Genomic DNA, 16,187 nt, shown 5'->3' with positions numbered 1-16,187 from the left:
CAGACTTTTCCCACAGACCTTCTAAGTTGTCTTTGGTGTGTGGGTTGAGAAGTCCGGAAACTGCCACAGCTGCCCGCAATTCAGTCCTCTGGGGCCTGCTCCAGATTTGCGGAGGCCTACGCACTCATGCAGAACTGCACTTCTCTCCTAGCCTGGTGTGATATATCTTTCCAGCCAACCATCCAGGCTGTCTTGGGCTGGAAATTTGTTTCACTCTGTCTTTTTGTGGGTTCTGCTGCTTTAGAATTTGTGTAGAGCCATTTTTTATAGGTATTTGGAGGGGTTTAGAGGAGAGCTCATTCAAGTCACTGCTTTTACCCTGCTGTCTTGGCTCTACCCCAATTATTATCTTTTTACAGATTCTTTCATATCTATATATCTGGCCTTATTTTCTTTCCTGTGCTCTTGTCTATCACCACCTGTTAGCTGGACATCTACACCTAGATGTCTCAAAATCATCTGAAATAAAAATGTATGCAAAATACTACTCATGATTTTTTCCCCCTAAAGCTACCTGTCTTCCAAATTTCTTTACTTCTATTAAGGGTACCACCACTCTTCACGTAACCTAGTTTCCACAACTAGAGAATTGTTTTGATTTTTCCTTTGCCCTTATCCCCCTCTTCTCTAACATTTGATATTTTGTGAAATCCTATCAGTTCTTCCTTTACAACATGCCTTGCCTCTGTTCCTTCTCAGCCCCCTTTCTTCTTATTAAGTTCCTATTATATGCAAAGCACTGGGAAAGTAGAAACAGTTCCTGCTCTCCATGAGCTTACATTCTAATAGGGGAGACAACACATTTAGGAAATTTTAGAAGGAATTCAGATGAATGGGAACAATGCTCCTTAGGGTACAGCAGCAAAGCAGATGATAATGCATCTTTAATGTTATTTAATGAGGGAAAAACTCTGTTTCTGCTATTGAAGTATGTGACAGTACCAAGGACATTTGTGGTAAGAATCTACTTTTCTGGGGCTCCAGTAGATGTGGCTGCTTAAGAAGCAAGTATCTGTAGAATTAGTTGCATGGTTATATCTCCACAGAAGTTGCTTTCTCAGATGGTGGTTGTAAGGGCAGAGCTTGAAGCAGGGTTGGTGGTCTGGAGGACACTGCTATTTCCAGTGCTCTTGGGTTCAGTGTCCCAGGCTATGTTCATCTGGATGTGAGAGGAGATGGTGGTCCAGGTAATGGCAGTGGCCAGTTCTCCTGGAACATGCTCCTCTCTAATCCTCAGGGTTTCTTGCTGCTTCACCAAGACTGAATTGCTTGTCCTATAGTTGGCAATTGGTAGGCATTCGGTAGCTACTGTCCTATTTCATGCCCTCAGTAACTTTTGACCTGCAATTATTGCAATAGTCTCCTAGTCTTTCTCTTCTTCAATTCATTATGTGACCATCAGTCAAACAGTAAACTTTTTTTTAACTATTTAAAAATTTTTTTTATTAATTTATTTTGATTTACCAACAATCACTTCCACATGCTTTTGAGTTGAAAATTTTTCTCCCCCTTCCTCCCCCCCTGCCCTCTCCAAGACGGTGCACAATCTGATATAGGCTTTACATTTACATTCCTATTAAACTTATTTTCACATTAGTGAAATTGTAAGTAAAAATTAAAACCAATAGGATGAGCCATCAGAAAGATGAAACAAAACTCAACAGAAGGTGAAAATAAGTGATAGCAATTCGACTTCCATAGTTCTTTCTTTGGATGTAGACAGCATTTTCCATCCCGAGGTCTCTGGAAATGTCTTAGATCCTCGTAATGCTGAGAAGGGTTCAGTTTAACAGTATTAGTCATAGCATCACCTGGCTGTTATTGTGTACAAAGTCCTCTTGGTTCTGCTCACTTCACTCAGCATCAGACCATATATGTCTTTCCAGGTTTTTCTGAAGTCAGCCTGTTCATCATTTCTTATAGAACAATAGTATTCCATTACATTCATATACCACAACTTGCTCAGCCATTCCCCTCTCAATTTCCAATTCTTTGCCACCACAAAAAGAGCTGCTATGAATATTTTTGTACATGTGGGTCCTTTTCCCATTTGTTTGATCTCTTTCAGATATAGCCCTAGAAGTGCTATTGCTGGATCAAAGGGTATGCACATTTTTGTAGCCCTTTGGGCATAGCTCCTAATTGTTCTCCAGAATGGTTGGATCATTTCACAACTCCACCAACAATGTATTAACGTTCCAATTTTCCCACATCTTCTCCACCATTTATCATTTTCCTGTTTTGTCATGTTGACCAATCTGATAGGTGTGATGTGGTACCTCAGAGTTGTTTTGATTTGCATTTCTCTAATGAATAACGATTTAGAGAGTTTTTTCATATGACTATAGATGGCTTTAATTTCATCTGAGAACTGTCTGTTCATATCCTTTGACCATTTATCAATTGTGGAATGGCTTGTGTTCTTATAAATTTGTCTTAATTCTCTATATATTTTAGAAATGAGGCCTTTATCAGAGGGACTGGTTGTAAAAATTCCCAATTTTCTACCTTCCTTCTAATCTTAGTTGCATTGGCTTTGTTTGTGCAAAAACTTTTCAATTTAATGTAATCAGAATTATCCATTTTGCTTTTCATAATGTTCTCTATCTCCTGTTTGGTCATGAATTCTTCTGTTCTCCATAGATCTGATAGGTAAACTATTCCTTGTTCTCCCAGTTTACTTATGGTATCAGCCTTTATATCTAAGTCCTGAACCCATTTTGACTTTATTTTGCTTGATGGTGTGAGATTTGGGTCTATGCCTAGTTTCTGCCATACTCTTTTCCAGTTTTCCCAGCAGTTTTTTTCAAAGAGTGGGGTCTTATCCCAGAAGCTGGTATCTTTGGGTTCATCAAATAATAGATTACTATAGTCATTGACTACTGTGTCTTCATATTTAACCTATTCCATTGATCCACCTCCCTATTTCTTAGCCAGTACCAAGCAGTTTTGATGATTGCTGCTTCATAATACAATTTAAGATCTGGAATTGCTAGGCCACCTTCCCGTACATTTCTTTTCATTAGTTCCTTTGATATTCTGGACCTTTTGTTTTTCCAAATGAATCTTGTTATTATTTTTTCTAACTCTATAAAATAATTGGTTTGGTAGTTTGTCAATCAGTAAACATTTTTAAATCACTTACTATGTTCTAGGCACTGCATTAAGTGCTAGAAATACAAAAAAAGGTAAAAGACAGTCCTTGCTCACAAGGAGGTCACATTCTGATAGAGATAACATGCAAACAGCTATGTACAAACAAGCTATATACAGGATATCAATAAGGCGAAGGCACTAGAATTAAGAGGAATTGGGAAAGGCTTCTTCAGCATGACAATCAAACTAATCTTCCTACATAAATGTGACCATATCACTACCAGGCTTGAGAATCTTTAATGGTTCCCTATTGCCGCATCCTGGCATTTAAAGACCTAGAAGGGATTACTAGCTAACGGTGGATAGTAGAGTAAGAATCCAAAAAGATCTTGACAAGCAAGAGCATTAGACTGAATCTAATAAGCTGAAATTCAGCAGAAGTAAATATAATATTTGAATTTATGCCACATAAAGCTCAGTTGAAGGTATATTTAGCCAGGAGAAAGAGAAGACTTATGAGGAGTAAGACAGTTGTGTTCAAGTATTTGAAGGACTGTTATGTGGAAGACAGATTAGGACTATTCTGTTTGGCCTCAGGAGTCAGAAGCAGCAGCAGTAGATGGAAGTTGTGAATAGCAGAAATTTAGATTTGATTGGCGAAGCGGGGAGGACCTTACAAAAAATTAGAAAAAGTACCACAAAAGTGGAATAGGTTACTAAAAGGGAATCCAGGCTGCCATGATCATAAGATACTGGATCTAAAGAGGTCATCTAGTTCAATACCTCCACTTCTGGATAGCTCTGATTGCTAGGAAATTTGTCCTTTTATCAATCTTAGATTTGCCTCTGCCTCTTTCAGTCATGGATGTAAGCCAGACTGCAGTGAAGAAATAATCTTAGTAAAGACAACTTGAGAAAGTTCATAAACTCATTATTACTAGCTGTATGCAGGAAATATGCCAGAAAGAATGCCTGCTATTTCCTGGTGAAATCACAGAATCACAGAATTTGAGAGTTGGGACTTTGGTGTCAACCCATATCTAAAAGGAATTCCACTCTCTCATATCTGATAAGTGGCCATATGGCCACTTGATGATATCTAGTGAGGAACAACCCACCACTTAAGATGGAAAGAGTACTGGTTCTGGAGCTGGAGGATGTAGGTTCAGATCCTGCCTCCGATGCTTACTGCTTATGTGACTTTGGGCAAGTTATTTAGATTTCGTGGGTTCCTAATCTGTGAATGTTGTTTGTAAAATGTTATTTTTATACTGTCTGGCCAAGTAGTTTGCAATATACTATAACATTGTGTTAGCTTGCTTATTCTTTTTATTCCCATTCATGTACTTAACTTACTTTCTTTCACCCTATGCTTCATTGTATGTTTAATTAACATACAATACTACTCCTTCCCTTTTCTAAAAGATTTTTAAAAAAAGATATATACTTAAAAATATTTTTAGCCAAAAATAAAAAATAGATATGTACTTCCATTGTTGTATTTAGTCTTGAGCCCTATTCTATAATGTAATACCTGTGGGGCGGTTATCCTTTTGAGTCAACATTTCAAGTTCACTTTACTTACTACCCATATTATATGCATTGGTTTATTAGACATCTTAGGCCATTAATAGCATTCTTCCTTCATAAGTATCCTCTTCCTATATAAACTCTTCTATGAATTAGTGTATACCTCTTCCAATGCATTTCCCTTTCAAATTTCTTGTCCTCCATGGAACCTGGCATTTTGGGCAGTTCCTTTCAAATCTTCATTTAAAGGCAGTACGGCAAATCTGTGAAATCAGTTTATTTTGATCTTTGTCAGATGTACTCCATTGCTTGTCAGGTGCCCATTGTTATGTTGTTGTAAGCTATCATATAGAAAAACAGATCCTGGTCTTAAAAAGCATTTAAGTGGTCAGCTGTTCAATGAAAATAGCACTTGTACACTCAGGTCTTTCACTTTCTTACCCAGAATTTCAAAGTTAGTAAGATGCAGGACTTTTCTTCCCCCAAATATATTTTTCATTGCTATGTTAATCAGCAGAAGCATGTCATGATTGGTGAGCTTGGTGAGTCTCTCACATTTGGGCAGATAATACTAGAAAGATAGCACCTAACTAGCTAGGTCAGATCTACACACGGTGTATCTCACATCCTTGTTACTGTATGCTTCTGCAGGCATTCACCATGCACTATATTTGTTTTTGCAGTCCAGTAGCATGATTTCTCTCACATGTTGGTACCTGTGAATCCTCCTTAGTGCTTGTTGAGTATAGATTTTTTTTTTATTGTCAGAAGTTTTGAATTCATCTTTTATGGCCAGAACTATATGTCTTGTGTAGTTCCAAGTGTGCAGAAATCTGCTCTTGCTCTTTCTCCTTTGTTCCTTTTACTTGCCAACCACTTAGCAATACTGTGGATTCCCTTCTACTTCCTTAGAATTTTTTTCTTACTAGATTATTTCTCCTTTTCTATCTATAAAATTTTTGTTTTATCTAATTAGTGGGAGCATTGTATACCATACTGTCTTAAAGTAAGCCAATCAATAAATGTATATAACATTTGCTTGCTACTCAGCTTTGAGTTAGAAACTGGGAGTAGGTGAGGGGAAGGGAGAATTTATAAAAATAAGACAGATTGTACTTGGGGCAGACTGGATGTATGCCCATGAAATCTACATAAGTAGATTCTTATGTATTGTAGTAATACAGAGAAGAGAATCATTTTGATATACACATATCAAAAGAACTGATGGGAATGGAATACCAGAGGGAGTAGAATAACAGAAGTAGGGTAGTAGAGGGAAAGAACATGGTGTATGTGAGGGAAATTGAAGAGGCCATCTTTTTTTTAATTTAAAAAAAATTTTGGTTAGGCCATTGGGGTTAAGTGACTTGCCCAGGGTCACACAGCTAGTAAGTGTCAAGTGTTTGATCTGAGGCCGGATTTGAACTCAGGTCCTCCTGACTTCAGGTACTCTATCCACTGTGCCACCTAGCTGCCCTGAGGCCATCTTACTAGAGCCGAAGGAGTTGGTTACCAAGAAAAGAAGGGTTGGTTATTGGTTACTAGGGTAGGGCCTCAAGTATGAAGGCTCTCAAAAACCAGGCTGAAGAGTTCAAGTTTGATGAAAACAGCCACAGAGAATTAATAATGAGACTCTCACAAAGTCAGGAAGATGATAAGATCAGAGCTACGCACTTAGCGTGTTAGCCAGCTGTCAGTATGGATGATAAATTGTAATTTAGAATATAAGCTTCTGAAGGGCAGGGATTCTTTGTTGCTGGTTTTTTTTTTTCCGGTATAACCAAACATGTGTACGTAAATAAGGCCGTTAAATCAATATTGAATTAAATTTATTTACAAAGGAAGTATATCTGAGTATTGGTGACCTGTTAGGATTTGTTGGTGAGGAACAGTGTTGTCTTGGACCAGACTGGCATCAGTAGAGATGTAGAGGAAGGGATGAGTTTGAGACACATTTGCAAAAGAAGAATTAGACTATCTCATACTTCCTCGTGTGTGTGTGTGTGTGTGTGTGTGTGTATGAGAGTGAGAGAGAAAGAGAGAGAGAGAGAGAGACAGACAGACAGAGACAGAGACAGAGACAGAGAGGGAGGGAGGGAGAGAGAGAGAGACAGAATGTGGCTCTCTTTAGGAAGTTCCATGTGGCCCATTCACCAATCAGTCAATATCCTCCCCTCTAGATCCATGCAGGTTAGCAGAGATATTAAAGCACTAGAATCAAGCAGACAGATGCTATTGTAGGGGGTAGACAGACTGGGCACCAGAGAGTTCACAGTGATAGCCCAGTGGTAGAAGGGTGTACTTAGATCCATATATCTATGTCATTGGATCCTTATGCATGGTTATGGTTTTGGTGTTCTGTTTTTTATGATAATCTGTGTCACTTAGGGAAGGTTCACAGAGCTAGTTCCCAAGTCTCTTTCCCCAGCTATCCTTGGGGACAGACCTCCTGCCTCAATGAGAGTGAAGCTTGCTTGTCCTGGCTAGTATCACGAGTTACTCAGTGAAGAGTGTACTATATATGTGCGCTTTCAGTGATCATTTGCATCTTACATCTCATTAGGTTCACTGGAGCCAGCCTTCCTCCCCCAGTTATCAGCAGTAAGAACTGGCTTCGCCTTCACTTCACATCTGATGGCAACCACAGGCTGAAGGGATTCAGTGCCCAATATCAAGGTAATAAATCGATCATTTGTTATATAGACTAATACTCTATTTAATACCACTTTTCTTTGCTAGAGAAAATTTTCAAAGTTTTTTTCAGATGAAAAGGCATTGGGAGATTTTACACTTTTCTCTGCTTGTAATATAGTGCCAGTCTATGCTCAGAGTTTTCAAAATTTTCAGAATTTTTTAATAATGTTTGTATATATACATATATATGTCTGTGTCTCCTAATTCTGCTCAGATCTCTCTTCATCTGTTCATTTAAGTATTCCCAAGTTTCTCTGAAGTGGTTCTTTTTTTTTCATTTCTTATTGCACAATAAATAATATTCCATTATATTCATATAGTATAAATTGTTAAGCCAATTCCCAGTAGATGTTTTTGGTTGTTTGCTACTATAAAAGAAGTTACTATGAACATTTTTGTACATTTAGATCCTTTTCCTTTTTCTCCGATTTCTTTGGGGTATAGACCTAATAGTATCACTGGGCCAAAGGGGTAAGTATATACAGTTAAGTGATTTTTGGGTTGTAGTTCCAAACCGATTTCCGGAATAGCCAGATCAAATTACAGTTTCGCCAGTGTGCTGTTTTCCCCATAGTCCCTTTAACAATTGTCTTTTTCCTTTTTTGTCATTTTTTTTTCACTTTGATACTTATCTTGACTTTTTCTGACAATGGTGTTCTTATGTCTTTGAAAGAAAAAAGTGAGTTTCATGAGTAAAAATTATCTTTTTTCCAATCTATAATATTCCAGTCTTTACAGATCTTTAGAAAGATACTCCTTACCGTATTGGGGAAAAGTCTCTTTGTTCCTATGTGTGCTAACATAAATAGGTGTTGAAATTTGTCAAAAGCTTTTCAGCATTTATTCACCTAATCATGAAAATTTTGTAATTTTTGAGATTAATAATTATTATGGTTATAGTTTTTAAAAAATATTGAACCAATCCTTAGTTCCTGGTATAAAGCCAACCTTGTCATGGTGTATAATTTTTTAATATGTTGTTATGGCCTGTTGGGTATAACATTTAATATATAAATTTTTATATGTTATATTTTAAAATATTAAAATATTTATAATATATAAATAATAAAACTTTAATATTTTTGTGTCAATATTAACTAGACATATTGGTCCTAAATTTTCTTTCTCTGCTTTGTCTCTCCCTAGTCAAGGTAAGAAATAAATCATAGAGATTGAAAATCTTGTGAATCCACTTAGTTATGGATTGGTTTTTTTACCCTTGGGAGTTCATTTGTAGCTTTCTCAGTTGTTTTTTCTGATAAGGAGGGTTGTTATAAAAATCAATTTCTCCAGTTGACCTGGGTATTTTATTTTTTTGTAAGTATTTATCCATTTTATCTCCATCATCAAGATTATTGCCATGTCACTGGAAAAAATAATTATTGGTAATTACTGATTCCTTTATTTCTTCTTTATCATGAATTCTAATTTTCCCTTTTTGATATGAACAATTTGGTTTTCCTTTATTTCTTAAAAAAAGGTGTGTTTATTTTATTTAATTTTTGTCCAAAAACAGCTTCTGGTTTTGTTAGTTCACTTTTTTTTAACTGTAAGTTTTGCTAATCTCTTCTTTGATTTTCAGGATTTCTATTTTTGTGTTAAGTTGAGGGAATTTGATTTGGTGTATTTCTAGTTTTTTAGTTGTGTACTGAATTTATTGATTTGTTATTTCTTTTATTGATGAAGGCCTTTAGAAATATATGTTTAAATTTTGGCTGCTGTTCAGAAGTTTTGGCATATTGTTGTTGTGATTTTAATGAAATTGTCCATTGTTTCTGTGATTTGTTCTTTGACTCACCAGTTCATTAGTCTTAAGTTACTTAGTCTCCAATACTTTTTTAATTTTTAAAGGCAATACAGATACCTATGTAGATATCTATATATGTATATAAGTATGTATATGACATGGCTAAGAAATATACAAATTCCCTTGTTTTTCAATTAGTTGCCAGAAATCTTTCGCTTCTGATTTTTAAAGGTCCTATTCAAGCCCTTAACGTCTTTATTTATCTTTTTGTTTGATTTTTCTAAGTCTGTATCTCCCCTCAATAAATTTAACTTTTTGATGCTATACTATACATTGCATGTATAAATATTAATATTGATTTGGTTTTTGTGGTACTTTTAAGCATAATGTAGTTTCTCCATTTCTCTTTTTATTATGTCTGTTTTTACTGTGTCCTTTTCTGAAGTCATGATGAATACCCCTGTTTTTGACAGCTCGTTTGAAGCTTGGGAGATTCGGCTCCTATACTTCACTTAACTTTGTGTGAATCTTTATTTCATATGTGTTTCTTGTAAACAGTATATTGAATTCTGCTTTCTATTCTATTCTAGTATCTTCTTCCTTCTCATTGGTGAGTTCATGACATTCACTGTTATGGTCATTAATGCTATTCTTTCTTCAGTATTATTGCCTCATTCTTTTTCTACTCCTTTGCCCTCTTTCCTCTCTTCACAAAAAAGAGCAAGGTAGTAAGAGAGGAGTTTGCCTAACGCTTGTGTTATATAAAAGATGAGACCCATTTCTGTTTTCTTGCTCCTGCTCTGATCACAAGTATTTAATCTTTCTCCTTGACTTTTCTTCACACTTCTACCCCCCAAAGTTGGAGTTTGTATTGCTTATGATTAGTTCTTTCCATGTCCTGCCTTTCTTCTTAAAATCTCCTCACCTCTCTAGCCCCTTCTATTTCTTTTAGTGCATTTCTACAGCGTGAGTGTGTGTGTGTGTAAGTGTGCGATGTAATTGTGTCTGATTCCCATGAAAGTGAGATTCATGGAGTACCTGTTCACCCTAGTCTTTTTATGCTCTTCATCTCATGGACTCTTATTATGTGAAAAAATGAGTTCCTTTTCCTTCCTCCTCCTTTCTTCACTTATAGTACCTCTCCTCTTTGCTGCTTCTCCTGAAGCTTTAAAACTACATCAAACCACCCTCAAGTTCTCTGCCTGTCTTGTTTAACTTTCTCTGTGTCCTTTGACCTGATAGAGGACACTTGTCACTTCCCTCCCTGTTAACTTATAAGCATCCTCACGTAGTCACTTCCAGTCAATCAGATTGTTTACCTTCATATATTTCTCTTATCTCCTGCATTTTTATTCCTGAGTATTTACTCAATTCTCATCTTTTCATCAGGGATGCTTGGAAGTCCTCTGTGTCATTAAGAATCTGATTTTTCTTTTTAGAATTGTACTAGATTTTGCTGTATAAGTTATTCTTGATTCTAAGACCTTATCTTCTGCCTTTTGAAATATATTTTAAATTCTTCTCTTTTATTGTGGCAGCTGTCAAGTCTTGCGTGATCTTGACTGTTGCTTTTCTGTATTATTTCTGGATGTTTGCTGTATTTTTTCCTTGACCCTGGAAACCCTGGATTTTGATCATGACATTCTTAAGAATTTTTGTTTTGAGCTTTCTTTCAGGAAGATTTTTATTATTTTCACCTTGCTCCAAGATTCCAAGAGATCTTAGTTTTTATATATTATTTCTTGAAATGTGATAGCCAAGTTTTATTGTTTTATGATGATTTTCAGGTAGTACAATGAGTTTTAGATGATCTCTTCTTGAGGTGGAAGGGAGGGAGAGAATTTGGAACTCAAAATTAAAAAAATTAATATTAACTTGGAATTATGGATGATAGAAGAATTTATAAATAAACAAGAGATAGAGAGCATTGTGAAATGTAAGTTGGATAATTTTGATTACATTAAATTAAAAAGGTTTTGCACAAATAAAACCAAAGTTGTCAACATTAGAAGGGAAGCAGAAAATTGAGAAAAAATTTTATAGGTAATTTCTTGGATAAAGGTCTCATCTCATATATAGAGAACTTTGCCAAATTTATAAGAATATGAGTCATTTCCCAAGTGATCAGTGATCAAAGGATATGAGCAGGCAGTTTTTTGATGAAGAAATCAAAGCTATATGTATGAAAAAATTCTCTATATCATTATTAAGTAGAGAAATACAATATGAAACAACTTTGAGGTTGATACATATCAGATTGGCTAAAATGATAGAAAGGGAAAATGAAAAATGTTGGAGGGAATGCGGAAAAATTGGGACACTCATACACTGTTGGAGAAACTATGAACTGACCCAAATGTTTTTTTTTTACTTTTTTGGTTTTTTTGGTTTTTTTTTTTTTTTTGCTAGGCAATGAGGTTAAGTGACTTGCCTAGGGTCACACAGTTAGTAAGTGTTATGTATCTGAGGCCGGATTTGAACTCAGGTACTCCTGAATTCAGGGCCGGTGCTCTATCCACTGTGCCACCTAGCTGCCCCTTACCCAAACATTTTAGAGAGAAATCTGGAATTATACCCAAAGAGTTATAAAATTGTGTGTGCCCTTTGACCTACCAAATACCACTATTAGGTCTGTTTCTTAAGGTGATCAGAGAAAAAGGAAAATAATATATATGTTCTAAAGTATTTACAGCAACTGTCTTTGTGGTAGCAAAGAAATGGAAATTGAGGCATTGCCCATCAATTGGAGGATGGTTAAACAAGTTGTGGTATATGATTATAATGGGATACTGCTGTGTTGTTAGAAATGATGAGGAGGTTGATTTTAGAAAAACATGGAAGGACATGTATGAAATAATGAGGAGTGAAATGAGCAGAACCAAGAGAACATTTATACAGTAATCGTGATATTGTTCGAGGAATGACTATGAATGAATAAATTATTCTATTAGAAATACTTGTCAACTACAAAAGATGCAATCTATCTCCAGAGAAAGAACTGATAAACAGAAGTATGCATAGTATCTTTATGTATCTATATCTACATCTACATCTGTATCTATATCTGTATCTGTATCTGTATCTATATCTATATCTGTGTCAAATGATGTCCTCTAGTTTAGGAAGGGGGTAGGGAGACAGTTTGGGACTCAAAATGTAACAAAAATAAAATTAATAAAAAAATAACAAAAAAAATTTTAAAAATGTAATGGGAAATATTTAATGAAAGAAATAAAATTATATTAAAAAAGATTATGTCTCCTTGATCTGTTTTCCAGCTCTTTGTAAAAATACTATATACTGTAAAAAAATTATTTTTAGTTTTCAGCATTCACTTCCATAAGCTTTTGAGTTTTACATTTTCTCCCCCTTGCTCCTCACCTCTCTCCCCAAAACGGCATACAATCTGATATAGGATCTACATATACATTCCTGTTAAACATATTTTCACATTAATCATGTTATAAAGAAAAATTAGAACCAATAGGAGGAACCACAAGAAAGAAGAAACAAAACAAAACAGAAGAAAAAGAAAAAGAGCAAATAGTATGTTTCAATTTGCATTCAGACTCCATAGTTCTTTCTCTTAAAGATACTATATACTTTACATTTTCTTTTTTTCAATCTTTCGATTTTGTTTGAATATTTCTTATTGTTTCATGAAGTCATTATTTTTTGTTTGGTCCATTCTAACTTTCAGGGTGGTTAATTCTTAAGAAGGGCGTATTACTTTGAATATGTATTCAAAGATAATAATTGTCTGCCATTTTTTCCTCCCTAGCTATTCTGTTTTGCATCTCTAGTTCCATTCCCCTCTACTGCACCGCCCCCGCCCAACCCCTCATAGACCTGTATGCCTTTTGGCTAGGTCATTCTTTTCTCTGAGATTATACTTGGATTCAATGTGGATTTATGGAGGAAAAGAAGGGGACACATATATTTTTTAAATTAATTTATGTATTTTTAGTTTTCAGCATTCACTTCCATAAGCTTTTGAGTTTTATATTTTCTCCCTTTCCCTCCCCTCCTCCTTTCTCAAGACAGTGTACAATCTGATATTGGCTCTACATATACATTCATATTAAACATATTTTCATATTAGTCATGTTGTAAAGAAGAATTAGAAGCAATGAGAGGAACCACGAGAAAGAAAAAACAAAACAAAACAACAAAAGAAAAAAAGAGATAAAATGCTATGCTTCAATCTACATTCAGACTCCATAGTTCTTTCTGTAGATGTGGGTAGCATTTTCCATCATGAGTCTTTTGGAATTGTCTTAGATCCTTGCATTGCTGAGAAGAGCCAAATCTATCAAAGTTAGTCATTGCATTATGTGGCTGTTACTATATATAATGTTCTCCTGGTTCTGCTTACTTCACTCAGTAGCAGTTCATACAAGTCTTTCCAGGTTTTTCTGAAGTCTGCCTGCTCATCATTTCTTATAGCACAATAGTATTCCATTGCACTCATATGCCACAACTTGTTCAACCATTCCCCAGTTGATGGACATCCTCTCAATTTCCATTTCTTTGCCACCACGAAAAGAGCTGATATAAATATTTTTGTATATGTGGATCATTTTCCCATTTTTATCATCTCTTTGGGATACAGCCCTGGAAGTGGTATTGCTGAATCAAAGAGTATGCACAGTTTTATAGCCCTTTGGGTATAGGGGAACACATTTATTGAGTGGCTGCTATGTGCCAGGTACTGTGCTAAAGCACTTTATAGATATTATCTAATTTATTCTCCTTTTGTGTTTATTTCTTGGCCTTATGTATTCTTGGTCCAGTGTATTTCGGCATTGTATTTGGCATACTTTCCCCCCTTATATCTTAAGCCTCAGTTTCTGGATCAGAGGCTTATGTTAAGGTCAAATTTCACTTCTGTACTCCTGGATGATGTTTCTGTAGGAATTGTCTGGCCATAACCTCCTGGTATGATTTCACCAGCTCCCATGAATTCAATTATCTCTCTGTAGGTGATTCTTAGATTTTTATATCCAGCCCTAACCTCCCTCTTCATGTCCAGTTTTACATCTCTGTCAACTTATTAGACATTTCTAGCTGGATATCCTGTAGACATCTTAAACTCAACATGAGCAACTCAGAATTCATTATCTTTTCCCTCAAACTTGTCTTCTAAACTTCTCCATTACTCTAGAGGATACCACCATTTTTCTTAGTCAGCTAGGCTTAAAGCCTTGGTGTCTTCATTGACTCCTCACTTCCTCTCACCCCCAAGATCCAATCTATTGTCAAGTCCTGTTGATTCTGCTCTCACGACATCCTTCATACATACTCCTTCTTTACTCTGACATTGTCTCCATTTTGGTTTATGCCCTTGTCACCTGATACTTGGACTTCTGCAGTACCCTTCTGGTTGGTACCTGTCTCAGATCTCCCCACTCCAGTCCATCCTCCACTCAGCTGCCAAAGTGATATTCCTAAGGCACAGTTCTGATCATGTCACCCCTGTTCCCCTGCCTTCCCCATCCAGTAAACTCCAGTGGCTCCCTATTACCTTTAAGATTAAATATAAAATTATTTGGCTTTTAAAGCCCTTCATATCCTGGCCTATTCTCACCTTTCCAGTCTTTTTAAAGTTTTTTGTTGTTGTTCAGTCATTTCAGTCATGCTTGACGCTCCATGACCCCATTTTTTGAGTTTTCTTGGTAAAATGACTGGAGTAGTTTGCCATTTCCTTCTCCATCTCATTTTACAGACAAGAAACTGAGGCAAACAGGGTTAAGTGACTTGCCCAAGGTCACATAGCTAGTTAGTGTCTGAGGTCAGATTTGCACTCAGGAAGATGAATCTTCCTGATTCCAAGTCCAGTGCTCTATCCACTGCCACATCTAGCTGCTTAGAGTTTACTTTCCTCCATGTACTCTGTGATCTAGTGATACCGACCTCATAGCTATTCCTCAAATAAGGTCCTTCATTGCCATACTCCGTGCACTTTACCTGGCTATCTTCCACGTCTGTAATGTTCTTCCTCATCTCCACCTCTTGACTCCCTAGTTTCCTCCAAGTCTTAGTTAAAATCTTACCTTGTGCTAGAAACCTGTCACAGTCCCTCTTAATGCTATACCTTTGTTCTGAGACTATTTCCAATCTATCCTGTATGTTTTTTATATCTATATATGTATATATGTGGCGTATATATACCCATACACACACATATACATATGTATACACACACACACACACACACATATATATCTATATATCTATCTATATCTATCTATCTATATCTATCTATGTATAATTGCACATTGTCTCTCCTCTTTATGAGCACCAATGTGAGCTCCTTGAGGGCAGGAACTGTTTTTGCCTCTCTTCATATTCCCCGCTGCTTAGTACAGTGCTTGGCACAGAGTAGGTGCTTAATAAATGCTTGTTGACTGACAGACTGAATGCCTTTTGGAGAGCTCTAATTTGTTTTTGTTTTTAACATCAAGTATGAATTTGCCTCTGCAACTTCCATCAGTTGTTCCTGGTCCTGTCCTCTGAGGCCATGCAGAACAAACAATTTTAATCCCTCTTCCACAAAACAGCCTTTCAAATGCTCAAACACAACCATCATGCTCTTTATTGTCTATGAGTCTTCTCCTCCTGCTAAATTTCTCAATTCCTTCAACTGATTTTCATGTGATATGGACTCAAGTCTCTTTACCGTCTTGGTCAATACTCCTCTTGATACTTTCCAGCTCATCAATGCCATTTTTAAACTGTGGTGCTCAGAACTGATCCCAGTGAACCCCCTAGTATATTTTCCCCTAATTGATTATCAGTTCATACCGGTTTGTCAGCCAAACTCAATTTGATTTTTAGAAAGGGTGTTTTTTTTGTGTTTTTTTTTAGGCAATTGGGGTTAAGTGACTTTCCCAGGGTCACACAGCTAGTAAGTGTCAAGTGTTTGGTCTGAGGCTGGATTTGAACTCAGGTCCTCCTGACTTCAGGGCCAGTGCTCTATCCACTGTGCCACCTAGCTGCCCTAAAGAAATATGGAACTTTTTTTTTTTTGGTTGGGCAGTGGGGGTTAACTGATTTGCCTAGGGTCACACAGCTAGTAAGTGTTATGGGTCTGAGGCTGGATTTGAACTCAGGTCCTCCT

General features: G+C 36.3%; 1 protein-coding gene across 1 annotated transcript in view; it reads left to right on the top strand.

Annotated features, from left to right (window-relative positions):
• Positions 1-16,187, top strand: part of CSMD2 (CUB and Sushi multiple domains 2) — a 974,125-nt gene that overhangs the window by 533,236 nt on the left and 424,702 nt on the right. The window contains 1 exon segment of the mRNA XM_078157010.1: positions 7,190-7,302. Within this exon segment, the coding sequence (XP_078013136.1) occupies positions 7,190-7,302 (113 nt within the window).

This window comes from Phascolarctos cinereus, unplaced genomic scaffold (assembly GCF_003287225.1).
Source record: "Phascolarctos cinereus isolate Bilbo 61053 unplaced genomic scaffold, phaCin_HiC Scaffold_726;HRSCAF=1367, whole genome shotgun sequence".
Classification (NCBI taxonomy): Eukaryota; Metazoa; Chordata; class Mammalia; order Diprotodontia; family Phascolarctidae; genus Phascolarctos; species Phascolarctos cinereus.
Note: the sequence above shows the minus strand (reverse complement) of the source record. Positions and strands in the feature narration are given on the sequence as shown.